Source organism: Berkeleyomyces rouxiae (assembly GCF_048999995.1).
Source record: "Berkeleyomyces rouxiae strain 22BRR77 chromosome Unknown BrBRR77_ptg000003l, whole genome shotgun sequence".
Taxonomy (NCBI): Eukaryota; Fungi; Ascomycota; class Sordariomycetes; order Microascales; family Ceratocystidaceae; genus Berkeleyomyces; species Berkeleyomyces rouxiae.
The window spans coordinates 1,245,518-1,273,322 of record NW_027396493.1 but is presented as its reverse complement, the minus strand read 5'-3'; the positions used below and the strand labels follow the sequence as shown (position 1 = coordinate 1,273,322).

The window sequence follows — 27,805 nt, the reverse complement described above, 5'->3', positions numbered from 1 at the left end:
TATTTCAATCAACGCAGCCTGGGTAGCTTTAGCTGCTCCACATGTCTGCATTGGGTTGGCGTCAAGCTCAAGCCCCCAGTCTGGGTCTAATACAGGTTGCGTTCAGAGTCATGATACGATGCCTCGAGGCTTTCTACTCCCATGTTGCACCATATGTTTTGTGGACTTGACTCTGCCCACCTATCCTCTCCGTTTGTACATGTCTATGCGCGCCTCTATTTTCAGCCTTTTTTCTCTTTTCTTGTTTGTGGCGTGGTGTGCAATAATGTTATTTTTCCGACGCTCGTACCTAAGCTATAGCTGCTCATTGGCCAGATGTAACACTAAATAGGAAGCTGAAGAGGACTACGAGGTGCTGAAACTCTATGCACAGCCCTAATGAGGATACACTGAAGCAGATTGGCACCTTACGATTTCCCTCCCGCAGTCGTCACCTTGTGTGCAACAAAACTTGAATCATGACTTTCATTTGAAATAGCTAAGAACATGTGACAGTGTGGCAGTAGATCACTATGAGAGAAAAGCAAGTACGAATCAAATCCAGGTGACAGGCAGGGCATCGGCGTGAATGTTGATATGCGAAGAGGGCAGACATTTTCCAAGTCTACTTAATGTCTTGGAAAAGCATTGTTTAATTAACAGCTTATAGCTTGGAGGCCGGAGAGGCAGGGCCGACTGTCGTGATTTCATTGTAGAGTAGGCTGTACACATGGTTAGCATCGCGCTGAAGAAAAGGAGGCGGAGCACAAAGTCCAACATACCTAGTCAAGAAGTCGGCGTAGTCCTCGCCCGTGACCTGATTAGCAAAGTACTGTGCTGCGAGCTGGAACTTGTTACCCGTCGGGGCCTTGGCTGCCAGCTGCTCCGTCGTTTCCTTGAGAAGCTTGAGCGCATAGGCCTTGTCGACCGTCTTGCCCTCGGCTGTCTTGATGCCGTGGCGCACCCACTGCCAGAGTTGAGACCGGGACACCTCTGCCGTCGCCGCGTCCTCCATGAGGTAGTTGATGGGCACGCAGCCGACGCCACGGATCCAGGCCTCCATGTAGCCCAGACCGATGACGAGGTTCTTGCGGATGCCGTCCTCGGTCACGTTTCCGGGCACATTCATGTTGAGGAGGTCGTTAGCTGTGATCTTGACGTCCTCGCGGCGCACAAAGAGCTGGTTAGCCGCGGGCATGTGTGCGTTGAAAACATCCGAGGCAATGCTCGCTAGAGCGGGGTGGGCAACCCAAGTTCTGGTTTGTTTGGTCAGTAAGACTTAAGACTCGAGGCACAGGAGAAGAATCACAAAATAAAAGCTTACCCGTCGTGTCCCGCACGCACTTCACGCAGCTTATCAGCCCTCACGCCGTCCATGGCCTTGTCATTGGCAGCCTTGTCATCCTTGATGGGAATCTGGGCAGCCATGCCACCCATGGCGTGCACGCCTCTCTTATGGCACGTCTGGATCAACAGCTTGACATAGGCGTCCATGAACGGTGACGTCATAGTCACGCTAGCCCGATCGGGAAGCACAAAGCTAGGGTTCAGGCGGAACTTCTTGATGGTGCTGAAAATGTAGTCCCAGCGGCCGCAGTTGAGGCCGGAGCTGTGGTCGCGCAGCTCGTAGATGATTTCCTCCATCTCGAATGCGGCCAGGATGGTTTCGATCAAGACGGTTCCGCGGATGGTGCCGCGCGCCATGCCGATACTATCCTGAGCCAAGTTGAAAACGTCATTCCAGAGGCGCGCCTCCAGATGAGACTCCATCTTGGGCAGGTAAAAGTAGGGGCCAAAGCCCTGTTTGACGGTCTGCTGGGCGTTGTGGAAGAAGTAGAGGCCAAAGTCAAACAGCGAGCCTGAGATCGGCTCGCCGTCAATGGTCACGTGCTTTTCCTCCAAGTGCCAACCTCGGGGGCGCACGATGAGGGTTGGCAGGGCCCGGTCTGTGCGCAGCTTGTATTCCTTGGGGCCGAGCTTGAAGTCGATTTGACGGCGGTTCGCGTCATATAGATTGACCTGGCCGTTGACCATGCTCTCCCAGGTGGGGGCGCTGGAATCTATGTAAGGGCGGTGTTAGTTTTGATACAGCAAAGCAACGAACGGAGCAGCATAGTATTACCCTCAAAGTCCGCCATGTACGTCCACACATCCGAGTTCAGCGCATTCACCACCATCTTGCGGTCCGTCGGGCCGGTAATCTCCACGCGGCGGTCGACCAGGCCCGGGGCCGGCTTTGCGCCCTTCCACGAGGGGTCGTCGCGCACCGCCTTGGTCTCGGGAAGGAAGTCGGGCAGCACGCCGCGGTCAATTTCGGCCTGGCGCAGCTTGCGGCGCTCCAGCAGGTTCTTGCGGTTGCCGTTGAAGGTGCGGTGCAGCAGGGCGACAAAGGCCAGAGCTTGGGGCGTCAAGATCTTGCGCTGGTGCTCTTGGACGGGGGCAAGGACACTGACGCCCTGGAGAATGGAGTCGGTGGAGGCCATGGTTGGGAGAGGGGGAGGAGTATAAATGTGAATGTATGGAATTGGTGCTGGATTATATGATCAAATGTGCTTAGTTATTTGGGTCTTCCTCTGCCAAATCAAAATCAAAATCAAAATCGCATCACAGCAAAATTAGTCAAGTTGAAGAGGAAATGCAAAAAAGGAAGGACCGCCAGAAACAAAACAAGGAAACTGCGATAATAAATACACAACCGCACCCGCAATCGCAATCGCAATTGCAGGCCCACAGCTGGATCTGACCTCCTTCCTCATTCACCACACCGGGCCTTGCCGAAAATTCTCGCCAAACAATCCAGTCTGGTGCTTACTCCCCTCAAATTCAGAAGCTGGCTCTTGCTTGTTTCGGCAAGCACTTTCCATTGCCTCAGATCGGCCCGTGGCCACCCCCTCCCTCCGCCCGATAGTAGCACTCCCTTCCTTCCCTCCTCTCCTTGACGCTTGAGGGTGCTCTTTCCTGCTTTTGACTTTGACTTTGTAAGGTGGAATAGCTTGCGGCAGGGGAAGCCCCTCTTTTTCTTTTTTACAAATGTTGGCAGCTGCCCGTTGTTATCATAGAATCAAATTCTACGACGATGCTGCTGAAGGAACCAACAGGGCAGTTTCCACACCTGATAGGATCGAGTAAAAGCATCGTGAATCGAGGCCGATAAAGACGCACAAGCTTGGAAAACGTGGGCGAGGGGGGGTCTTTTCTTTACTTTTTTTTCCTTTTTTTTTAACTAGCACCAGCAGCGTAATGCAATGGAATCGCGACGATGTCGGAGTCATCCAACCGTTTGCCGAAAAATATCCGGCCGTGCTTGGCTTTATCTTGCTGGTCGCTGACAAGCTCGAGTAGCTCATACATGTATGTACCAAGTGTTAAAAGGCCGTCCGTCCTCGGCACTTGGCCACCATTCGCCTGGAACCCCAGGCCGGGCTAGCGAATGGCCAGCTTCCATCCGTCATGTGGATTGCATTCTGTCTCGCACCTGTTCTTGGCCGCGACTTGGTATTCGTAGAGCGTCACACCACCAACCCGACGAGAACCCTTACAGAGAGAGAGACTAGACCATGCATCCCCACATCCGGCTCTAACTCCGCTTCTCCGTGTGGTTCTGTATCTGCGGCGGACTGGCCTGCTTCCAAGAAACGCGACGTGCATTCATGTATGTATCTACGTATGTACTTATCCGGCACTGGGCTAGCCGGTGCGTATTGCACATGAGCCTGTGCAGTAGTCAGTGAGGCTCACTGATGAAAAAGTCAACGAGAAATCAATCAAGGGCGACTGTGTGCTTCACATGTCACGCCGGCACACACATACACGCATAAACTTGCACGCCGAGGTTCTCCGTCTCTGGGCTCCTTGTCGTGGTCATGCCCTTCACTGTGTAAGTCTACATCTTGTATTATCTAACTGGATAGTCAACTGCTTACCGTATACATGTTTACATGTGACAACGCTAACCCTGCAGAAGCAAGCCTTCAAACCCCGTCTCCTCGCCGTCAAAGCAGACAAAGAGTAATGCTTTCCCACAAAGTCACCAAGACCCAAGTCCCCCCCCCCCCTAAAAAAAAAAAAAAAAAAAACATCCCCCTGGCCCGATGCCCCGATCAGCCGAGGTCTCCGCCCTGCCGTGCCCTTCAGCCAATCACAAACCGCGCTGCTACTGCCGACCAACTAGTCAACAACATGACTTCACTTACACCAAAAGGAAAAAAGAAAATGACCTGAAGTGTCTCTGGAGTTGAGAAAATCCTTGCTTCGATGACTGATGCATGCGTTTTTTTTATTCTACAAACAGTACTAGTCTAGGCTTTGTCCTTCCGTTCCCCGGATTCTGTAACCTCGTCTATCATTATCCCGAGTCTTTCCGCGGCAATGGATGCCCTCAACTTACACTCTGTGTGACGTATTCCCTAGACTACTAGTGGTGGACGACCCTAGAAACTCGTAAGAAGCTTGCAATCAATGTGGTTTATTCTTTTTTTGTCACATCTGGCCGCGGTCAAGTCACCCGCTTCCACGGGAAACTAATCCGATGATGGAATTGAACTGCACGATAAACAATTTGACCTTTGTTGATTGCTATGGATATAATTTTGGGGTAACGTTAAGGAAGAGACAACACACGAAAAGAAGAAAAAAAGACGAATAAAAAAAGAAACACAACCTGTGACAGAGATCATAACACGAGAACTCATCCAAACGTAAAGCTAAGAGTGAAGAAGGAAACGTCCTGGAATGAGAGAAATAGAAGTTCGACATACGAAACCAAGGCGCGCCTAGTGGCACAACCTTGTCTTCAGTAGACATATGAAAGAATCACGCTCTTTTGGAAGAACGAAAGGAGTGTCGGCCGTCGGAGCGGGAACGGACTAAAAGCTGTACAAAGCATCGGCCGCCATGTAAAAGGAAAAAAGACGAAAGAGAAACACAACGGTTCAGTCTGGACGAGAAGGAGAGAAACAAACAAGGGACCAAAGACGGAAATGACTGTGAGGACAATGAATACCGTTCCCAGGGAAATATAACTAGTCCAAATACAACACAACTAGCGGGCGTGAATATCCATAAATTGGCAGTTTTTCTGTGCCGTAAAGGGTATGCACAAGAGAAGCAGTATCAGGAGACACCTCTCGAACGCCTGTTTTCAAGCATTGAGCGTCTTGATCATCATGCGAGCCTTTTGGCGATCAGTGACAAGCTTGTCGCATGAGGAAAACCACTCCTTCGTGGCGCCAACCACATATTGGAAGGTACTGGCAGCACCCCGCTCCTGTGTGAACCGGACAATGCAAAGGGGTTGGTTGGAGCCGTGTTCAAAGGCATCCATAATCTCGGCAGCCAAAGCAACTTCTTTCAGCCCGCGCGCTACATAGTATTGTATGTTAGTGAACTTGCTTTTGTACCCATCGACCGGAGTTCAACTTACAGTTCTTGCTGCTAACACGAGCGAACACAATGTTACGAGCACGATCGACAGCAACATCGCGCATGCCAAATGCCTTCCACTCTCTGAAAAGCTTGGCAAGCTCCTTTTGGGTGTCTTCGAGCGACATGCTAAAGCAAAGGTATTCAGTAGCAGGCTTAATTCGGAACATGCGAGAAATCCAGTTCTCCTGAACTGGGTCATGCGGCTTGGGGGTTGGAGCACGGCGAATAGGAGATATGTGGTCGTTTTCTGGTGTACATAAGATTAGCTTTCTATCATGGCAGACATTGTGTGTAAAGAACTCACCTGTAGAGTCGATCTTGCGGTCTTTGCCAGTTTTCCAGAACAAGAAACCAAATCGCTTCTTTCTGCCATGAACGGCCCCGGAGATTGACGATGTATCGGATGCGTTGTCGTCATTATGGGAGGCGTAGTGGCCGTCACCGGATTTGGGCGTTTCGTTTGACTGGGAGTAGCTGGACAGCCGCTGGAACCACTTTGGTCTTCGTCTTGTGGCACTCTCATCATTGTAACCAAGTTTTGGCATGGGAGTACTGGCTCGGCGTCCATAGCCACCTGTTGATGCACCAGAGTCACGTTTGCGATCCTTCATGACACGGTCCATGAAGCCAGCCCCAGTCAGAGGGCGCTTAGGAGAATTGACGACTCGGATAGTGTTTTCGGTTTTCTCCAGGACCTTGAGGGCTGTTTCTTCTTTGTTCTTGCCGCGGTTGTGTGAGCCCCCAAGCGCCTGAGGTCCCGAAGCACCTCGGGAGCCCGAGCCATTTTTGCCCAAGTAGTCCGCATCAGCATCGAAAATCTCCACATTGGTGTTGCTCCGGACAAGTTGGGCAGGAGCGGTCGCAACACGACGTTCGTTTTTGACTGGGGTGTTCCGAGAGGTCAACTTCAGTCTCTCCGGGAGAGGTGGCAAAGGCCGTTCTTTCCATGAACTCTGTTCGCCAGTGGGGTCTTGAACAAGAGTACCTTCATTGCTGTCAAAGCTTTGGGGCGTTTTGGGTTCGTTTGTATCAATGGGGGAGCCGAGACCCATTGACCCTGCAATGGACTGTTCTGTAGCCAACTGTGATTTGAATGCAGTGTCCAGGTCACGAACGAACAGGCTCTTGAACTTTCTGACTTCCTCATCGATTAACGCGCTATCTTGAGTGGTGGAGTTCTGCAAGACGGGGTGGGGCATCTTCGCGGACGGTCGTCTTCTCGCATCGCGACTCTGAGCTGCGCGAGCATTGTGAAGATGTCTCTGGGGATGGTTTCGAAGGCTACTACTGTTGGCAATAACACTTCCACTGCGCGAAGCAACTGAAGACTTTCGACGAATGTGTGTGAAGTTGACTGCGGGACGCTTGTGGACAGGGACGGGCCTAGCGTACATGACACCTTTATTGCTATGCATGGAGCTCATAGAGGCCGTCTTTGGGCCCATCCGAGCACCTCTAGCACTACGCATGGAAGACATGGTGCCTCCACTACGACAAATCCGTTGACCGTTGCTTCCAAAACTTTTGTCACGTTGACCGTTGCCACTAGGACGGCGGTGGATAGTGACCTTTGTATGGCTCGGTTCCTGGCCCTGACTAGAGTACTCACCAGGTGAATACTTATTGACGTTGTAAGGATCGTAGCTTGACACAGTTTCGGCCTCGGTGTCAGCTACATGCGAAATAACAGTGAAGCGAGAAACGCTACGACCAGAAGTGAACTCGCAAGTTGATATCTTGCGTTTCCAAGCAGTTGGTGTGAAATGATGATAATCACTGCGAGAGTGGACAATTTCAGGCTTGAAGTCTTCAAGTTGACGTTCACGATAACTCTGTAGTAGCCAGTAGAAGGCTTGTTGGATGTTGGGACTAGGTCTTGTCAGTACAATATCTATAACGTCAGTTAGAATTCTCGACTAACCTTGAACGCGTGAGGTTCTGCACAATGTCTTCTTCTGTAAACATGTGCCATAGTGAACGTAGCTGGCGAACGATCTGACCATCGATCTCATCACGCTGGAGCGGCTGCGGGTTGAACCGGAGTGTGACGTCAGGGGGTTGGCCAGTAACAGGGTTGAGGTTATCAAAGCCCTGGTATTTCATGATCAACGGGTGTTGCCACATTTCCCGCATGGTAATTCTGCGTTCCGGGTTGATTTCAAGGATACGGCGAATGAGGTCTTTTGCCTCAATGCTCAAGAACTCCGGCATTGCATACTGGCCACGCTTGACTTGCTCTTGCAAAACAGACTGTTCCGGGTGATCAAAGGGAAGTGAGCCGGCGAGCATGGCAAACAGGATGACTCCCATACTCCAAATATCAACCTCGTTTCCCATGTAATCTCTAGCCCTGAGTAGCTCAGGAGCAGCGTAATGTGGGCTTCCACATGCAGTGGTCAGCATGTGAGTTTCGGTCTGGTGAAGGGCGGCCATTCCAAAGTCAGCAATCTTCACCTGCCCGTCCCGGGTCACTAGGATGTTCTCAGGCTTCAAGTCGCGATGACAGATCTTGAAGGTGTGGCAATATGACATTGCGCTCATGATCTGGCGAAACAAGGAGATGGCAGCTTCCTCTGTTAATCGGCCATGCCGAGTAATCAAGCTAAACAAATCGCCATGGTCAACGAGTTCCAAAATCAGGTAACTAAAAATGTTAGAGGCTTTCCAACTCGAGAATTACAGAGCAGACCTACATGTCTTGGCAATTCTCCCAGATATCATACAGCTTCATAATATTGGGATGCTGGATGAGCTTCAGGATGGCAACCTCGCGTTCGACTGCGACAGGGACACGCATTTGATTTTTGAATGATTGGGGCATACTCGACTCTATGCGGTCCAGTGCAGCCAAACTTCCGGCCTGAACGAGACCAGTAGAGCGCTTGAACACAATTTTACAGGCGGCAGCTTGATTTGTCAAGCGATGACGGCAAAACTTGACTTCAGCAGAAGCGCCATGGCCAAGAGTCTGGCCAAGCTTCCAAGGCCCGATGTAGACTTTGTAACCATCGTCGCTCCTTGCCGACAAGTTAACAGATGGCCGGTAGCGGGGATTGCCAGGATGGTTTTGTGCAGGAGATTTGACTCCGTTTCTGGTGTTGCGGTCATGGGCTTCCATACTCCGTAGCCCGGCTGTTTCCTGTTGCGTTACTTCCCCGGCTTCGTCATCTGTGGAATCCGGGTCAGGCGCTCTGTAACGTCCAGAGCTTGTCTCAAACCGTTCAGCGTACGCATTTTGGATAGCTCTTCCCCGCAATGAATCAGCACCTGCCCTCTCGTTTCTCATGACTTGATCTTGCTGCATGGGGGTCACAGGCCCGTCACCCATGACAGCGACCAGCTCGGGAGCTCTATAGCTCTTGACATTTCCTCGGAGACCGACAGGCAAACTCGAGTAACGCCGGCCCTGGTTAGCTCGGGTAGGGGCATCGGTCAGCGGCTGGCGTTGTTGGACCATCCTGATATTAATCAAGAACTTAAGGTTAAATGCCTGGTGGATGCACAAAGCCAATTCCCAAAAGACAGCTAGACGTGTGAGGCCACTGTGTCCAAGATATCAGAACGGACCACGAGTACGATAACACTAACGTCGAAGACGGTGAACTAATAGGAGGCGTATGGGTTTCGGTGCTGCATGTGCGGGTTCTTTGTCAGAAGCTGTGAATTCTGGTCGGGTTCGGGGGACGCGAGTAACAAAAATTGATCGAAGACCGTTGTGTGATCTGGGCAGCAAGCAAAGCCAGCCAATATGTTCAAGTCTGTTGGTGATCGGAGACACAGACGAGAAAGTGAGCACAGCTGTTGGCGAGGGTACAAAGGGCGGTGGTTAAAAGGAAAAGTAGCAAACAAATGGAGAACAACAACAACAAAGTAGAGAATTCCAGCAAGGCCGCGGAGTGTGTGCAATCAGGAACGCCCAGGCGGAGTGGTCAGGCCTAGTGTAAGCGGGTGTTTTGCCGTTGCCCTCGTGTGATGGATTTGGGCGTCGGCATGGAGATCGCAGCGCGCTCTATTTACGTCTTGTACTTGTCGGCTGTGGCTGCGGATTGTTTGTTTCGAATAGCAGCTGAACAAGACAGAGGGCAACAAGCCATCGCAACGGCCGACCAGCGACGGGGCGGGCTCCCAATGGAGAAGAATCTTGTGTCGGGTCGTCTAGGCCACAGTCAACAACAGCAACGAGGTCGAATTCCAGTGGGGGCAAGGAGATGTATCTTGTGGCACGGCGCACGTACAGATCGATACCTGTGGCCAGTACACGGCGCCAGGGAGCGCAGGAATGCGGGCGTGTTTGTGGCAAGCTTGAGCTCTCAAAGTTGCGATCTTGTCGTCAGGCTCAAAGATCCCCGCCCTCTCGTGGCTCAACGTGTTCACTAAGCAGCCCCCCGCCGGCGGTTCTAGCGAATCAGCACGCAATGCTGTGGTAGTCTTTCTGGGCCGTCGTGCCTTCCCGTTGTTGATGTTTACCACTAGCTGTGCTCCCTAGCAATAACCCGATCTGGCGCACGCTTTCCTGAGAAAGCCCCTGGGCAATGAAATCAGTCCGCATCCAAGGAATCCGCGGGTAATGACTGTGTGTATCCGGTGTTCAACGTAGCTTAGGGTTCGGTCCCGATCGTCCACCGGGAGATGACGGTGCCTGTTAGAAGCGCGCAAAAGCTCTGGCCGGCACCGCGAATGTAAGACTGACCATCCTCAATCATCCAGCTCTTTCCTGATCACACATGACCTGAGCCACTCGCTTCAATGGATTCTTGGCAATGTGTCTCTCTCGATTTCTCATCGCCACTTTGCATCTACCAAATCACACGATATCACGCTTTCCAGTCTGGAAGGGTCGCATGACGCCCTATTGTGGTGCAGATCCAGCAAAATCGCCAACTTACACCACTGCGAGCCCCACATAAGCAGGCCTTGTTGCTCCTACAGGCGCCCCTCGCATAGCCGACCTCGTGGATATACGGGCCATGAGTGCTGCAAATATGCTTAGTTCCAGTTAGTAGCTTACCGGCACAAGGACTTCAGGCCTCTGCTCGGAGCATGCTTGGTCTGTCTCTTTACAGGCTGGTGGAATGCTCCCTTTATATTCCTGCGCTACTTTTCTGCATGTCCAGTCTGGCATGTGCGCCAGCCCCTGTGCCTCTACTGTCGGTCACTAGTGCCCTCACATTCATTCTTTCTCAGGGCACTCACAAATCGAGTATCAATTTCGAAAATTCCTCGCTTGGCTTCACATTGAATCCCGCCTGGCCACGACCGCATAGCTATGAGTGGTGAGCCGGCTTTTTCAGCCATGAGACTTGGTGTGGTACCTCATGTATGACACCGAGATACCTTCTATGTAGTACAGTCTAATGTGCCCGTAGAAAACGCCTGAATCTGTTTCATGTTGCCTGTCCACTGACATCATTGACGTCTTCCAGATGTCGCAGAAGTTGGACTGGTATGCTGTGTTGAGTTAGGGTTGTTTATCAAGCCCCATTGTGGCGTGGCGCCTCACCTGTGCCACATCTGTAGATAAGGCCATCATGTCACTCAACGCGCTAATAAGCTGCCATACATTTAATCCTAGTCAAATATCTCAGTTCAACTTCTCCTTTGTATCAATTCCCCCCTCACCTTGGATCTTGCACCGTACTGAACATTTAATTTTCTGCCTTTTGCACAAAAGCTTGCCCTCGCAGTGACACTCCGTTTCCCTTCACTCATTGCATGAAAGAAAGGCGAGTCTACAAGTAGCTGCCAGTCAACTTTCTGGCTAACCCTAACTCTTTAGCCATCTCTGTAGTGTACAGTCGTCGATTATTTCTCCCCGAGAACAACTCTTCGTACTGCCGCTCAAGCACGCAGCAATCTCAAACTCCAACGATCGCATGTAATTGCAGCAGCAACCACTGAGTTACTCTTTGTCTTACACGCCTGGCAGTCAACCCTCAGCAGCCCGGAACCCGATCCCTTCGACACATTCCATGGCCCGCGGCCACGCTGAAGATGCCGATCAGGCCTCTGACTCGGACAGTCGGCCCGACGTGATGTCGTCGGCATCATGGAGCCGAGATGAATACCAGGTCGGCGCCATCATGCGCGTCTACGTACAAAACTTCTTGACCTACGATAAGGCTGAGTTTGTGCCCGGCCCGTTTCTCAACATGGTCATCGGTCCCAACGGAACTGGCAAAAGCTCCCTCGTCAATGCTATATGTTTGGGTCTTGGATTCCCAGCAAAGCTCCTTGGCCGTGCGTCAACAATCGGCGAGTTTGTAAAGCATAACCAGAACTTTGCTGTGATCGAAACAGAACTTCGGGGCACAGAAGACGACAACATCCATATCAGAGCCAAGATCATGCGTGAGACGAACCAGACAAGTTGGTGGTTGGATGGAAGAACCGTGCCGCATAAGAGAATCCAAGAGGTTGTCAAGTCATTAAAGATCCAGGTCGACAACTTGTGCCAGTTCCTACCGCAAGATCGAGTCGTCGAATTCGCCCGTCTCAACGAAGTTGACCTGCTTACAGAGACTCTACGTGCTGCCGCACCAGAAGAGGTCTCTACCATGCACAGATATCTCCAAACCCAGCACAAAGCCAAGGAAGAAATCCAGAAACGCATCGACGTTTTGCATTCGAGTCTTGAGGCCAGCCAAAAAAGGCAGTCTGGCCTCCAGGCCGAGGTGGATCGTATTAACGAGCGAGAGACTCTGCGGGAACAAATTGGGCTTCTCGAGGATGCCAAGATCTTTGCTGAATATAATGCACTAGCCGATTCTTACAAAGCGGCAAAGAGAAAACGCAAAATCGCCAACGAGAATCTCCAGAGACTACAGACAGAGTCAGAGCCAGCGTTGCGAGAGCTAAAGAAAAAGGAACGCTATGCAGGGCGTCTCCAGGAAGCTTCATCTCAAAGTCTGCGCAATGTTCGACAAGCAGAAAGCGCGTTCGATGAAGCCTCTAGTCGGCTCGAGAGATTAAATGAACAATTCAACGCCTTTGGCGACGAGGTCAACAAGGCTGAGATCGACTATCGGAGTGCCAAGTCAGAGGTCAAAGCTATGAAGCGTAAACTTATCGATCTTCAAAAAAGCCAAGAAAATGCGCCGGCGGACGAGCTTGATATCGAGGTGATAAATCAGGAGATTGTGAGTTATCTTGGTATATTATTCGCAGACTTGAATACTGACTCTTCCCACCAAAGCGCCAAAATGAGCACCAGGTCCGCGACAGAGCTTCAGAAATGCAAGGGATCAAGTCTAGCATCGAGACTATTCGTGGCCCGATGGAAATGAAGAAGAAGGAAACCACGAGACTTGAATCCAACTTGCAAGCTCTCGACACACAACAAGGCCAACGAATGAATGCCCTCCAAAGGCTCAGTCCAGACGCCAAAGCTGGATGGGACTGGCTACTAGAGAACAAGGATAGTTTCAGCATGGAGGTCTTTGGACCTGCGATGCTCACATGCTCAGTCAAGAACGAAAAATATGCTGACCAAGTTGAAGCTCTACTAGGACGTTCCGACCTGACATGCTTCACTACCCAGTGCCGAGACGATCACACAAAGCTTAGTGATCAACTATACAAGAAAATGGGTCTTTCTGTGACCATTAGAACGTGTAGCACACCCCTCAACACCATGAAGGCGCCCCTAAGTGCAAACGAGGTGCATAGTTTGGGAATCGATGGGTTTGCCATTGACTTCTTGGAAGGTCCCGAGCCAATTCTTGCCATGCTGTGTGTTGAGAAGCGTCTTCACACTGCAGTCGTTTCTCTACGTTCGATAGGGGATGCCGAGTTCTCTCGTCTCGAGTCGACCCCAGCCATCAGCAATATGGTCATCGGTAACCAAGGCTATCGAATTGCCCGTCGTCGAGACTATGGCAATGTGAGCACGACCAATGTCCGCCAGATCAAGTCTGCTGAGCTGTTGGTCAACAAGACGGGAGGCATGGCAGCCGAGAAGCAGAGTATTGAGCGCCGCATTGCTGAACTCCGAGATGACATGGAGCAAATACGAAACCAGGCCATTGAGCACAAGACCAAGTACAAGGAGCTTGCGCGTCTCAATAATGAAACTGACAACCAGACTGTAAGCAGAACCCTTAAAGTTCCGACCTTTGGCTATCATGATGCGGTTCACGAATGCTGATTTCCACACTACAGGCTGAATTGAAACAGCGTAAAGAAGACTACCAGCGGGAAGCTAGCAGACGCCAAGCCATACCCGGCAAGATTGGTAAGTCGCGCAATACACTGACTGTCTTTGTGATATTTCTTCCTGCACACTAACCCACAGAACAGCCAAGTATCAAGCCGAACTGACCCGACTCAAGAAGGCCATGAGGGAAAAGCGCCAGGGCATCCAAGATGTCAAACTCAAGGCACGACTGGCGACCATCAAGTATGGCCCCATCGCATTGTCTCTCGCTGACAAGGTCATTGAACACCGACAGCAGCTCAAGAAAAACGCCCTCCATAGCATCCATGTGGCAGAGGCTCAGTCGGATGTCCAATTCTTTAGTGGACGTGTTGAAAGCGTCAAGCGTCAACTTCGAGAGGAGAAGGAGAAGCTGGTTGACCTTGCCAAGGTTTGCGATGACCTCCGTGAACAGGGCAAGGCTCTGACCCAACTCGTCGCTGCCGTCAAGGAAAAGTACGACCCAGAGCTACTCCGGCCGTACTACGAGGATAAGACGGTCGATCAGGTCACAGGTATGCTGGAGGCAGAGCGGGCCAAGCTCGAGCTTTTGCATGTCGGTGATCCAGCAACTATGAGACTCTACGAAGAACTGAATGTCACTATCTCTGATACCCAGAAGCATCTAGAAAACAGCCAGGCACGTCTACAGCAATACCAGGCTAACATCGATGAGAACCAGTCGTCTTGGGAACCCCAAGTCGAGGAACTTGTCAGAAATATCAGCGATGCGTTTGCCTACAACTTTGAGCAAATTGGATGCGCAGGTGAAGTCCGCTTGCACAAGGCCGAGACCTTTGATCAATGGGCCCTTCACATCATGGTGTGCTTCCGGTACGTTTTGAGTGTATACATCATGCTTCTACCTCTCGACTAACGCATATTTCTCTTTCCAGTATCCATGAAGGCAATGGCCAGTTGGTGCAGCTAACAGGAAACCGGCAATCCGGCGGTGAGCGTTCGGTCTCGACCATTTTCTTCCTCATGGCACTGCAGGCTGATGCGCAGTCTCCGTTTCGCGTTGTCGACGAGATCAACCAGGGCATGGATCCTCGTAATGAACGCATGGTGCATAACCGTATGGTGCAGATTGCCTGCCGCGAGCATTCGTGTCAGTACTTTCTCATCACGCCTAAGCTGCTCACGAATCTCTCATACGATGATAAGATGACAGTGTTGTGCATTGCCAGCGGACCGCAGATGCCACCAGATGTGATGAAGCTAGACTTTGGGGCGTTGATCCAAAAGCAACGGCGTTTGATGGCAGCGTGATGGGCACACAAATAAACTCAGCCTTGTCCAACAATGCTTTTGTTACAGTATAGCTATCTTGTTTGGGGAGTTTCCAGTGCTTTATTTTCAGCTTGTACATACATAGTTACATGATCAACCCAAAATCTTGCAATATTTCTTCCATCTTACGCCAACACGATCTTTCTTCGCCTCCAGAACGGGGTGCGATAGTTCTTTTCCTGTGGTCTTAAAGATAAGTCGAGACGTCCATGTCTATGGCTTCAGCTCATATTCATTCATTGTTCCATGGCCTTGAATCAAGTTCACACATTACAGTCCACCAAGACAATACATGGTAGCCACCCGCCCAATATCTCCTCACCCTCAGCTACTTGCTTCAGCCTACATGCTCATGGGCACGCAAAGACTTTTTCCAATAAAAAAAACGCCGACATGTCGATTTCGGGGTCCGTGGATAGGCTGCTGTGCACGCTCAAGGGAATTTCCAACGCAAGGGACGCCCCCACGGAGAGAAGAGGAGAGACAAGATGACGGGACACACGGACAAAGTGAGGAGAAGAATCAAAAGCGTGGGAGGAGGTGCGTCGCGGCACATAGGCTAGCCATGGAGAGATGGCAAATGTATCCTTGTATTTGCAAGTAAGCTGTGTGCCGCTGGGGAAGGTCGGAGATTAGCACAGAGACACAGGAGCCTAGGAAGCCAACTTCAAACAGGATGCAAGTTAACAGCGCAGCCCTACGAGGACATGATTTCACGCTGATGGCATGGCGGAAAGATACGAGAACATGGCCGTTGGCAAAGACACGATCCAACAGAGCTGCGATAACCTCCCCCACTCCCCGATTCGTCGCCCTTCCTGTGTGTGGGATGCGGCTTTCCAGGCTTTGGTGCGACGTTCTTGGCAAGGAGAATCTGGGCTGAATATATTCACTGAGTTGGGGCCAAAGATTGTCTTGGGGCGCACCTTGCCATGTATCATACCAGCTGCAGCGTAGATGCAATTGCGAGTGTGGGCATGCATCGTGCATTGAGATATGGACAGCTTCATGTAGGACATTTGTGTAGGACCAGGCCATCACGCGTGGTACAAGCCATGACACGCGACAACGTGGTGAGCTCGCCATCAAGTTTGTTCATCCTATGGCTACAGACACCAGAGACCAGCAGGCTCATTCGGAGGACACAGGCCTCCAACCCGTGTCAAGACGACAGGTCTCAGACGGCGAATCACTTCAATAGACAGCGCAAGCCAGCCGGCAGGGCAAACACATCTCATGGCTGGTACAAGGTGATGTCGTTCACGCTCCATTTTCCGATGGTGTCCCGGCCGCCGCTGTATGCATTCCAGTCTGCCTCCATCAGACAACAGCCACTTGTAATGCATACAGACACGCAAGCATAGCTGAATGAGGAGGATTCTGGAGAGCGTAAGAAGGCATCAAGGGATCACAGGCGGAACATGGCGATCTAATGTGGTGTCTTAGTGCGCGGCCTCATTCCACAGTCTCGGGCGACGGGAAACCATAGAAACGATGATCTTTCACCTACAGGTACTAAGACAACACAGCACATGCTGGGGTTGTGTCAGAGCAGGATTGAGCCCCAAAATGAAGCCGAGGGTGGGCGAAGCTGTGTACAGCCATACGGGCTCTATATATGTAGAAGTATTCGTATTCTGGAGTCAGCAAGAGTAAGACCAGACAGACTCTGTCAAATAGACACTTGCAGAGCACGGGCACGCATGTTGGAGCGCACTTTTACTTGTCCCGGTACATGGACAGAATAGACAGACCGTAACCGCACCTGAGGCTCTGTTTGCCCTCCCGTATCGCCGCCTGCTTTTCATGTACCAATACTTATAGGCACAAGTACTATCCACGTCTCTGTTATCTGCAGATCCCTGCCGAGCTGCATCTCCTTATCGAACTAACCATTTACCGGTAGGATGCGCCAGCCGGAAGCACTGGATGCTGAGATATGGACACCCAGACTCTGCCCAGGTTCGTGAGGTGCTAGTTTCCCTGGTAGCACCCCGTAGCAGGGCCAGCCCAGCTGCTGATCCATATGTCGCCTGTGCTAGCAACGGGTAGAACACCTTGACAGATGTGTGGAAGCGCAAACACGTAGGTATGCGCTTCTTGAAATTACAAGGCCGCAAAACAGATATCCAAGTGACAACAGACGGGAGAAAAGGGGGTAGTAGTGAGTCTGACGCCTTATAACACACCAGTAATAAGAACCAACAGGGACAGAGGCGCCGGGTTACTTGTGCTTGTACATACTCGTGCTTGTATACTTTTTTGTGTCTGTAGTTACATATGTGAATGCAAAGAAGCAAGGCGGAGATTAAACATAGACACGTTCGGACTCGACTTTCAGTCCGCGTGGTTCCTGAGACGGGCTGACTGGCATGGCCCTGAGGTGGTCCTCTAGACTCTGAGGGAGAAGGGAAAAAAGCCAACGGAAGACACGGAACAGAGGCATAGAGAAAAGAAGAGAAAAGATGTTGCTAGTCGGCAGGTCTCCTGGCCACGTAGGATTTCCAGAAGTTGATCGTCTCCCCTTTCGTCCCTGGCACACGCAGTAAGGTACTTGGTTTTTCTCGACGTACACAAGAACAAGGCACAATATCTCCGTCTGCCTCTCGCTGTGTGTCTGCCCGCCTTTGTTTAAAGCCTCCTTCCCGGAGGACCGGCACCCGTGCGACTTCACGAGCACGTAAACAACAACATTCGTAACTTGTTGGCTGTATGCAGTTTCACTGGCCTTTTGCCCTAGTATCGTTACCGCAGACAGCGCCTGTAACTTGGAAAAATAAATCCCTGGTTTTTGCGGCTTCTTCACAGTATGCAGTCCTTTGAACCCGTCCGACGTCTGAGGGTCCGGTGATTGTTTATCTGCAAAATTTTCACGCAACCAATTTCCAATCGACTTCATTTCTTTGACATCCTCCTGATGTTGCAGGGCTGTTGTGCAGAGAACCCGTTAACCCTAATCCTACACTCCTCTTATACCATGTCTACTGGTAGCCGCCAAACGAGATTCACGGTCGACCTTTTTTTTAGTCACAATTGACTTCTAGAAGCTTTCAGCCAACGCAAATAGGGTTAGAGACTACCATACACAAAGTTACCGCCAAACAAGACATGTAAATTTTGAATACGAGCAGCGACGCGTCGCCAAGCTTTAGGACTAAAAAAAAGGGTCAGCTTTGTCCTGTCTGGCTATTCATATTCCCATGTTTTATTTGTTAATGTTGACGACATGTAGCCTTGGCCACTTGTTGAGCCTTGAGCTTCCTCGCCTCTGCCGCCATGTGGTAGGAAGCACCTTGGTACGGCCTTTGGGCATTGCTTTTGTTCTTTCTTTTCTTGGTTGTGACAGGCTGCTCGCGTGTGTCTCTTCCTCCTCAGTTTAACGCCCGCATGCTTATCTCAGGTGTTCGGCGTTCTTTCAGACACGGGATTAGGTTAGCGATGGGTTTAGGGGATACGCAGAGTCTGTACCCGCTTGAGGAAGTGGCAACAAAGTCTTTTTGTCCTGGAGGAGCTTTGAGTGGATGGAATTGGGCTGTGAAAAAGATTGACTCGTATGAATGACACGCATAAATGCACCTGGCAGCACAGATGCAGCCGGGAGTCTGAGCAACTTTGAAAACTCAAGTGCGCGTCAAGAAGAAAGATAGTTTGCTTGGGTTGGTCAAGCTGTTAAGTCAACATGGCTTCTGACTTGGGCAGCGGTCATTCTTCCCTTGAAAGTCCTTGGCCACAGTTGTCAACCTTGTTCCAAGACAAATTAATTGTTTTGGTCTTGTACTTCATTTGTCATCCAGATGCCATAAACACCTAGATTCCAGAGGATGGTTGGATGCTGGAAGGCAGAAGCTTGCAAACAATGACACTGCAAAAACGTGCAGTTAACTAGCTTGCTGAATCTTGGTTTTTGTACATGAATATGTTTGTACTCAGTCATAGTTAACAATATGATGGTTAGTAGCACTGCACCTATGCAATGGATTGTTGTTAAAAGACCTGAGAGGGAGCAACTCTAGATCATCAGCGGCCCTCATTGAGAGTCTCATGGCAGATTTGAGAGAGATGAAAGAGTTCTAAAGCTTTAGGCTATTTGTTGGTGCCCAGGCCAAATGCCTTTTTGTTATGTCCCCTTACTATTGCGCCGGGGCATTATGTCTTTTTGCTTGACCCATTCCGCATTGTTTCCCTTTGCAAGGGACCAGATGAATGTATGCACAAAATACAGGCCGAGAGACAACCATCTGAGCCCCCGTTGGCTAAAGTACTGTCTGCACCGGAGGGCAGAGCTTGTAAGTGCTGAGACGTAGCGTAGCGTCTTGAGGCCGTCGCCACCGTATCCACATTCAACGGGATCGCTAGTTATTGTTAATTGCGCAACAGCGCCAGTTTTTCGACAAAGCATGTAGCTATGTGTGACGTAGACTATTGGCCCTCCCTGGAGCAAAGCTTGGACTAGCAGGCCGCGCCGCCATGGTGGCATTCCTCACCGGAACTTCAGAGTGTAGTGGTTGGCAAGGCCCAGCCCAAGGAGTTTGATATCAGGACGTCGGATCTGAACGTTAAAGGCGGACAGCCAATTGTAGCAACTGCTGTTGTCGAATTCAACCCCGGCCTGGCAGCCGAACTTAGGGTCCACGGGGTCTAGCCTGTTGTTTGTTTGTCAGCGCCTTCCCCGTTTTGTCGAATCTGCATTGTTCACCTGCGCGACAACACCAGCAAAAACGAGCAAAAGAAGGCCGGCATAACAGGTGTGGCAGTTGCTATTTTTGCCCTTGCCTGCTCCTCCTCAAATTCACGGAGCACTGGCATTCTGGCCCATTCTGCGCAGTTGCTTCTTCAAGGCCACGCAGCCAGCGTTAATTTTTTTCCTCTGTTCTTTTCTTTACCTTCTCCTCTCTTTCATCTCCATCATCTCGTCTTTCTTGCTTTGACGCCGCTTCTTGGGCTCCCGATCTCCTGATAGCAACCCGCGGCACACCCCTGCCCGTGGTTCTCTGACTCCCGACCCTAAGCCTCCTCCACGACGTCGCACCCGCCTGCAGCCTGACCTCGGCCCCCCGTACATACTTAGATTCAAGGACAAGTATACTTATGCTAGCAGCCGCCCGCGACTGATCACGGCAATACAATCTCGCATTCGCCCTCGTCCACGCGCGATTACATCACCGTTCCGCAGCCAGCCAGGTAGGCCCTATTCTCCTACCCCCAACCCCGTTGATGGTGGCCCGACGCACAGAACAAGGCTGTGGCATTGTTTGCCTGACTCCCACCCAGCAAACTGCTGTTCCCACGGCAAATGCTTCCTCATTTCTTCCCACCTTGGGAATATCATCCGCTGGGATTGGCCACACAGGGCCGCTGTTCCTCGTGTCTTCCAGGGCATCCGGCCTGCCGTGGCTTGGCCCAAGTAATCTACCTGGACGTAGTAGTACTACTACTGCCTTAATTTGTGTGCCCTTGTTCTCTAATGCTTAGACACTTAACACACATACATGGCATGGAACCCATAGCCTCAATCTTGCGTGGCCCCTGCATAGAATACTGACCGAAAGACGAGCCAACAGGACAAGGCCAATCCATCATACCATATCGCAGACCGTCTAGACTCTTTGTGCAGTTTGTTGTCACTCACTCATCCTTTGTTGCCTGCCTCAAAACCCTGATTCCGACCGGGAACTCCATTTACAAAAAGCAACGTCCTGGGCCCATCTTCCCACCAATAACCTGGAACGCACAGCACTCCAAGTGCCGAAACGGAAGCGACCCAGCCGCATATCCGCTCTAATCACGGCACCTCGCCCTGCTCGCTTCAAGAATCTATAGCGGTTCGCGTCACACCTTACCAGCAGTCTCTCACCCACCCACCGATCTGGTCAGCATCGTAATCCACCAACGACTACTTTGATCTCACTCTTATTTCGACACGACCGACGGCTCTTCGACACCACGCACATTCGCGGGAAACTAGACATACGCAACGTTTGTCGTAGTTCCGCTACATCAACACTACATAGGGACTAAGCTGGCCGCGTAGCATCTTGCAGTCTAATTCTTCCATCGCGCTTTCTTTCACGTCGGACTTCCCTGTGCTTCCCACGCTCTCGACCCAACTCGTGGCGTTCCTGCACTCCGGCACTCTAATAATTTGTTCAGCGCTGCTCTACTCATAAATCATTCGTGATTTTTGAAACGTGCCCCACGCATAATCGTCCAAAGTGGCGGCCGAGGATCCGTTCCTGGACTAGACTACCATCGGAAAAGTCGTGAGGTTGATTTGACAGCCATTTATTTTTTGGCAAGTCGTCATAAATTGTCATCACGGGCTCTGTCTTGGTAATACACCAACTGCCTAGGCCCTTTGAGAATATCGCGAATATCCTTTTGCAGTCTGTTACTTCGACAGACTTTGACTGTCTCGCGCCTCGAAATCCTGCGTTATCTGGGTCGCCTTGAAAGAAAATGGCGTCCAAACGTCTTCAAGTTCTCGCAGGTAAGTCTCACATGCTCTATAATCGTTGTGCTTGCTTTTGGGACGAGTTGTCGTAAAAACATGCCAGGGGCCAAGGCCACCTCTTGTTTGACTGCCCATTCCCCTCATTTGGCACCAGGAAAGCCACTATTATCGCCAAGAAAGCCGCATGTTACTCGTTGAGTACAACAGTACATGCATATGCACCACACCTCATCCTTGATCCTTCATTACACCGTTAGCACCCAACCCATGTACGCCAGGCTCCCTCCTCTCCCTTCTATCTGCCTCTCCGGCTCCCTCAACAAGCCCAGCAACCGAGCCTTAGCAATATCAGTGTCCGCCGATATCAAAACATCCAGTACCCTTGCTCCTGTGTCCTGCGCTTCCTGGCAGCCTTTTTGGTTAGACGTTGCGTTTTTAGCGCAGGGGGGCTTAGCTGACCAGGAAGCCCACACCCAAAGGGTGGAATCACACACTAAGTTGGAAGGCCGAAAAGAAAAAAAAGAAAGACAGGCCACCAGAACAAAACAAACAACAAGGAGGCCGAGGGAGCGACGGAAGGACAGGAGATTTGTCAAGAGCTGAAAGACTAACAACGGCAGAGGACTCGAAAAAAAAGTCTGAAGTCCTGTCGTCCTTCCTCGTCTTTTGTGCCTTGCAGTTGTACAACCCGCCGCGTCGCTCACTCATTTCCCTACTGTTTTGTGCAGAGCACAGTCCTGTTATTATCTGAAATTCAAGCCATTGTCCCCTTACAGTGGCTTACCTGGCCGACCTCCATTGTGCTCGGTTTGATGTGCCAAAGCACATTGTATCTTTTCAGCCAAGTCAGGATTACGCTCGCGCTGTGATTCCCGTCCGTTCGTTGTCTTAGTGTGTATCTTTGGCCCTCCCACTTTGATGTACCGGAGACGACCAGCAGTCCTGGTAGTTCCTGTTCCTTGTTGTTTGCTTGCTCATCTTGCTTTCTTTCTTTCTTTTTTTTTGGCCCATCCCCCTAAACCCTTCCCATCCTATCCTGCTATTGATGGACACTTCAGCTGGGTCTGTTATCTATACGCAGCGTTTCACATTCACCCACTCTTTTCTTGCCTTGATTCCTGATATATTCTTGTCATTCTCACTCGTGTTTCCACATTCTTGACCTTACACCTCTTGCGCGAGCGAATCAACACCAGGAGCGCCTGAGATCTGTTTACGAAGTCGATCCTCCTCTTTCCTCGGCCTGGCATTTTGTTTCTTTTCCCTTGCTGGTCCTTCGTTTTCTACTCTTCTCGTATCCCAAAGGCATAGCAAAACCGCCAATTCACAGCCGACATCATGGGCGCTGCTATCAAAACTGAGGATTCTGGAGAGCTAATGCGTGTGTGTGTAGTGGGAGGAAATGCCGTCTCAGCCTTTCTATCATGGAGACTACAAGCTACAAATGCCACTGACGTGACACTGGTGTGGAAAGCCGGCTTCGAACATGTTTCGCAGTACGGGATTTCGTTCAAGTGAGTTTAATCGAGCCCGAGTTGATTGTTTAACTGAATTCTCGACTAACGAAGCTGGTACCCAGATCATCAATGTTTAACAACGAAAGATTCAAGCCCCGGACAGTGGTACGAAGTCCCGAAGAAGCCGCAACGAAGAACAAGAGCGCGCCTTTCGACTATGTTATCCTTTGTGTGAAAGCACTCCCCGACGTATATGACCTGGCTTCCGTCATTGAAGCTGTCGTCACCCCTCAACACACATGCATCATCGTCAACACTACTTCGACCCTCGGTGTCGAGACAGCGTTGGAAGAACGCTTTCCCACAAATGTTGTACTGTCCCTCGTGTCACTGGCAGATCTGGTTCAACTTGGTCAGAGTGAATTTGACCATCGCAGCGGTGTCGATATTTGGGTTGGCCCTGCAAACAAGAACTCCTCCATTCCCTCTGGGGTTCAGGATGATATGGCCCAAGCACTGGCCATGACTCTGAGCACCGGCCAGGTCAACTGCAAGGTTGCCCCTAACATCCGCCAGTTCCAATTTGAGCGCGTCATCGGGTAAGCACAAAGGCATTGACTACGTCATCTATACACTCTCACTAACCAACAATACCTGTACCTCAGCTCCGCCGCCTTCCACCCCGCCAGCGTCATTTTTGAGTGCTCGAATCACGCCCAACTCCTCGAAAAGGTTGGTGTTAAGGAGCTTGTCCATGGTGTACTTGACGAGATGATTCAAGTCGCCAATGCTCATGGGTGTTCATTCACTCCCGACTTCAAACAAACTGTAATCAATGACATGACGTCGGCATCTTCTGAGTCGATAATGTGGCAAGACTTTATCGCGCACCGCCCTATGGAGGTGGAGACCTTACTTGGATCGCCGATAAAACTTGCCATAGAAGCCGGCGTACCGGTACCCCGAATCTCGACCATCTACGCCATAATGCACAATCTCAACACGGTAAACCGTCAAGGTCCGCCCAAGGTGTCTATCAATGGTGTGAACCCTACCGGGCCGAACGGGATGAATGCCCAGGCTCGAATGTCCTCTGCTGGAAATCGGGGAATAATGCCCAACGGCAATGGCATGCGTCCGCAGGGTCGTCCAAGAAATGCACCCGGCATTCAGTCAATGGGACCTCCCCCTTCAATGCTTCCTGGTGGCCGTCGTCCTCCGAACGGCTTGCGTGGCCCCATGGGCCCCTCATCTCGCGCCCAATCTCGCCGTGGATCAATGGATGGCGACCTGGATGAGTTTGCCCACCTTGCACTATACGAAGAAGGCATGGATACTAGTGCCGTTGGAGGTGCCGAAGGCCTTGACATTCGTGAACGTGAACTACAACTTCGCCAACGAGAGCTTGCGATCAGGGAACAAGAAATGCGCATGCGCAGGAGTGCCGGAGCCCCTCCTAACGGAAGACGCACTGGTAACCCGCTTCGCAATAGCAACCACATTGTCGATGACGACGACGACGAAGATGACTACGTAGACCCCACTTCTCTTCCTCCCCAACCCATGGTTGACCCTGACACTGTCGACATGATGTCTCTGACCTCTCGACGCACCCGCAAGACTTTGGCCTCCCAAACATCCATCCGTCGCAACCCCGAATCAGACATGGCAGTCAATCAAACTCGTACTAGCCGGTTCCGCTTCAACCGGGGACGGACGAGTGCTACCCAGTACGCTTCCATCCCAGTTCTTGGCGACAACATTATGGATGATCCCCTCATGGCCTACTCATCCAACCGTTACGGTAACGTTGACCGCGGCACCATCGCCGCTTCGTCTCGAGCCAACTCTCTTACCGCATCTCACATGCCGGAATACCAGCTCAATGGCAGAAGAACAAGCAACTCTCCCGGTACTGCCTACGCTGCTTCCGTAAGAGGAATGCCCATGGGTCGGCCATCACCGCCCAACGGTTATGCCGCTGGGCCTCAGATGGGTAGACGTCCATCTCCGCCAAACGGCATGATGCAGGCTCCTGCATCACGCTACCCTCCTGTACCTCCCAATGGAATGGGACCTCAGCAAGTTGAGCAGCAGGTTGGGGTGAGCTCTTCCAATTCTAACATTTCCTCTTCCCCCTATCCTACCCTTAAACCTAACCAACAGTCCTTGGCCGCGCGAAGTGTGACTGGCAGTCCCAGTGCTAGTGGGCTCAGCGGTGAGTCAGGAGCTTCAGCCAACAGCAGTCAAAGCAGTCTCGGGCCGCGAGCCTTTGCACATTAGTTTTGGCGCAAGCACTCAGGGCCTTGAAGGCTGAATGGCTCGCTTTGGCTGGATGCTTTCTAAACTGCATCCACTAGTACAACGCCACCTTGACAGGGTAAAATGGATTTTCAAGAACCGATGCTGTACGAACGCTATGCATTACGTCGGTTCACGATGGCCCCGAGTATCACGATTTTCTCCGTTCATTTTCGTCATTTTCTCTTCTTTTTCTCTGGTGTTTATGCCAGGCTTTCTATCTTCTTTCTTTCATATTTCAACTCGGGTTGGCCATCTACCATAAAATGTCCGTTTGCTCCGTCACTATCGTCTGCTCTGCTCCTCGTCAACTTCTCGCCGGCCCTGGTCACACACATCCTCTCATACTTGACTCCTTGTTTGGCGACGTTCGACTGACCACATGGATGCTTTTTCTCTGCAGTGATTGAACGCCTATCCCGGACCAACTAAAAAAAAATGCTAAACTACGGCACCAATAATCTCCTTTTGCTTCATGGTCGCACCATACTTCGTTACTTTTCCTTCTCGATAATATCGCCGGCATTTCGTTTCCTATATCTGATTTTTTTCTTTTACATTTCTATACGACCTAGTCTTTGTTCTCTTCGTTTAGTTTTCTTCTTTTGTCGCCCTTCTCCTTTTTGTCACCTATCGCTGCTATTAGATCTTGAGCACAGGGGAAAATACAACTCATCATGCTACAGCTCTATTCTCGACCTGGGGCCTGTTGTTTTCGATTTCTTCTATCTTTCCTCTTCTTCTTTCTTCTCTACTATCATTTTGATTCGTTTATTTAATTGTTTTGTTTGGGAGGTTCATGGTTATATCATTTATACTTTTTCCCACGAGTTTCCTTGTTGTTGACCTTTTCTCCACTGTGCAACCGTGTCGACTTGATGACGCCGTTGGTACTTCGTAGCTGTATCTGTCTAACTAGCCGGTCGGTATTGTCCTCGTGCTACCTCAAGTCTTGTTGTTAACCTTAAGCTACTGTATCATTCTTCCGAGTCCACTTTCACGTTTGTATGATTGCCAGGTAGTTTAGTGGTTTTCATACCCAATCGCCGAGGGCCCTCAGTCGTCAGACTTCCTAGTGGTTGTTGTCCTTCTTGTCCCAAGACTATCCGCACTCTCACGCCTAGGCTCTCACTCCGATGACGCGGTATCCGCGTCCTCGTGGCCGACGGTGTCATACAATGACCATGACCAGATGTGTTGCAGGTAGTTACAAGTTCTCCGGTGCAGAGTGTAATGCGCTCTCTGGTCACAAGTCCCGAAGTTGATGGGCTCAAGTGCCCATGGTCTTTTGATAAGTGACAGACTCTTCTGTGCTCTTCGCCATGTGCTTGTTTTTTCTCGGGTGTCGACCTGTTTCTGCATTATCTTGTTGCTTTGGGGAGTGGCATGTTGAGCATCCTGATCTCGCCCACACTTTTGCCTGCTCGCCACATGACAAGGCGCATTGTTTCTGAGGATGTTGGTACAACTTATGATCTAACACGCCATTCATTCCCTTTGATGTCATGAGTCCCTCTCGCCTGGCCTCTTCTCGCGCCTCTCGATCGGTGATCCCCGGGTGCCTCTGTCCTCTACTGGTGATGTGTTACCCTTCTGCACGCATAGAGCGGCTCGAGGGAACCCGCGGATGGTCTGTCCCCTCTGGCTAGCTATTTTATCTGCCATCGCGCCATTTATTGTCGAAAGCACCGCCGCCGAGATCATGGGACCCATGAGCCTCTTCGGTGAGTAAAGAAGGGGGATGACCACATGTCTGAGTCTGGTGTAGGTGTGGCAAAGACAAGCGAATTGAGATTCCAACACCGATGCAAAAAGCACAGGATTCATGTGCTCAAAAATCAAATAAAACATAGATACCAGTATGACTGTGATGTTTGGTGGATTTCATGCTCTCAGTCTATCAATCACGATACATATAAATGCTGACTGAAGCAATAACTATGCAATACGAAACCCTGGGAAAAAAAACTTGTAATGGAGAGATTGTGCCTGGTGCCTTGGAAATTCCATCATTTCATTCGTATTCACGTTTATCATGCGGCACCGTCGGACGTCGAAAGTTTGCCTTGCTTTTTATGGGTTTCGTGGTAATATCACAAAGAGGCGGTGATCATCCTCTCTTTCTTTTTAAGTCCACCCAGAAAAAAAAAAAAAACAGCCGTCACAAGATCATAGTTGTGGGGCAAGGAATGCCCAAACATTTCAGGGATTATGTTTTCGTTTTCTTTCTTCGTCTTTTTTGTTTAGTCAGAAAATTCAAAAGATTTTAAGATTAACCTCATGCCCTTGTTCTTTTTTGTCTCCATTGTTTGACGCCACATGTGGCAGCAGAGGGTGGGTGGTGTGAAAATGTGTCATGAATCCTTGACATCTGTCTGTGTTCCCAAATAGGAAATTCATCGTCAGCTTCGACTTCATAGTCTCAGACATGCCAAATTCAAGACAAGAACAAGTCCTATGGTCTAGTGGTATGACGGTCCCTTCACATCAACCTCAGTCGTGAAGATCCGGGACAGGTCCTGGGTTCGATCCCCAGTGGGACTAAGTAATTACCTCAATGTGACTTTTTGCTGTTTTGGCGAACGTTGTGGGTAGCTGGCTGGCCGGCCGGCACTTGCCTCTTTTTTTTGCCGGAAACGGGCTCGAGTTCCAGCGTGTTTTGTGGCTGCCTTTGTTTTGCGTCTATTTTTTTTTTTTTTTGGATATGGT

General features: G+C 50.7%; 4 protein-coding genes across 4 annotated transcripts; 2 read left to right on the top strand and 2 right to left on the bottom strand.

Annotated features, from left to right (window-relative positions):
* Nucleotides 1-643: 643 nt before the first annotated feature.
* On the bottom strand, nt 644-2,462 carry BROUX77_003533 (uncharacterized protein; the record flags this gene model as incomplete). Its single annotated transcript, XM_073748195.1, has 4 exons — nt 644-701; nt 762-1,235; nt 1,304-2,039; nt 2,102-2,462. 4 exons carry the CDS (start codon nt 2,460-2,462, stop codon nt 644-646), a joined length of 1,629 nt encoding a protein of 542 aa, XP_073605958.1.
* Nucleotides 2,463-5,119: 2,657 nt separating this feature from the next.
* BROUX77_003532 (uncharacterized protein) lies at nt 5,120-8,860 on the bottom strand (the record flags this gene model as incomplete). Its single annotated transcript, XM_073748194.1, has 5 exons — nt 5,120-5,340; nt 5,402-5,650; nt 5,708-7,272; nt 7,325-8,047; nt 8,097-8,860. 5 exons carry the CDS (start codon nt 8,858-8,860, stop codon nt 5,120-5,122), a joined length of 3,522 nt encoding a protein of 1,173 aa, XP_073605957.1.
* A 2,512-nt stretch (nt 8,861-11,372) lies between these two features.
* On the top strand, nt 11,373-14,866 carry BROUX77_003531 (uncharacterized protein; the record flags this gene model as incomplete). The annotated part of the gene is made up of 5 exons (XM_073748193.1): nt 11,373-12,539; nt 12,596-13,486; nt 13,561-13,633; nt 13,699-14,428; nt 14,491-14,866. 5 exons carry the CDS (start codon nt 11,373-11,375, stop codon nt 14,864-14,866), a joined length of 3,237 nt encoding a protein of 1,078 aa, XP_073605956.1.
* A 7,810-nt stretch (nt 14,867-22,676) lies between these two features.
* Nucleotides 22,677-25,078, top strand: BROUX77_003530 (uncharacterized protein; the record flags this gene model as incomplete). Its single annotated transcript, XM_073748192.1, has 3 exons — nt 22,677-22,852; nt 22,918-23,394; nt 23,461-25,078. The coding sequence occupies 3 exons, from the start codon at nt 22,677-22,679 to the stop codon at nt 25,076-25,078; spliced, it is 2,271 nt and encodes a 756-aa protein (XP_073605955.1).
* Nucleotides 25,079-27,805: the final 2,727 nt, after the last annotated feature.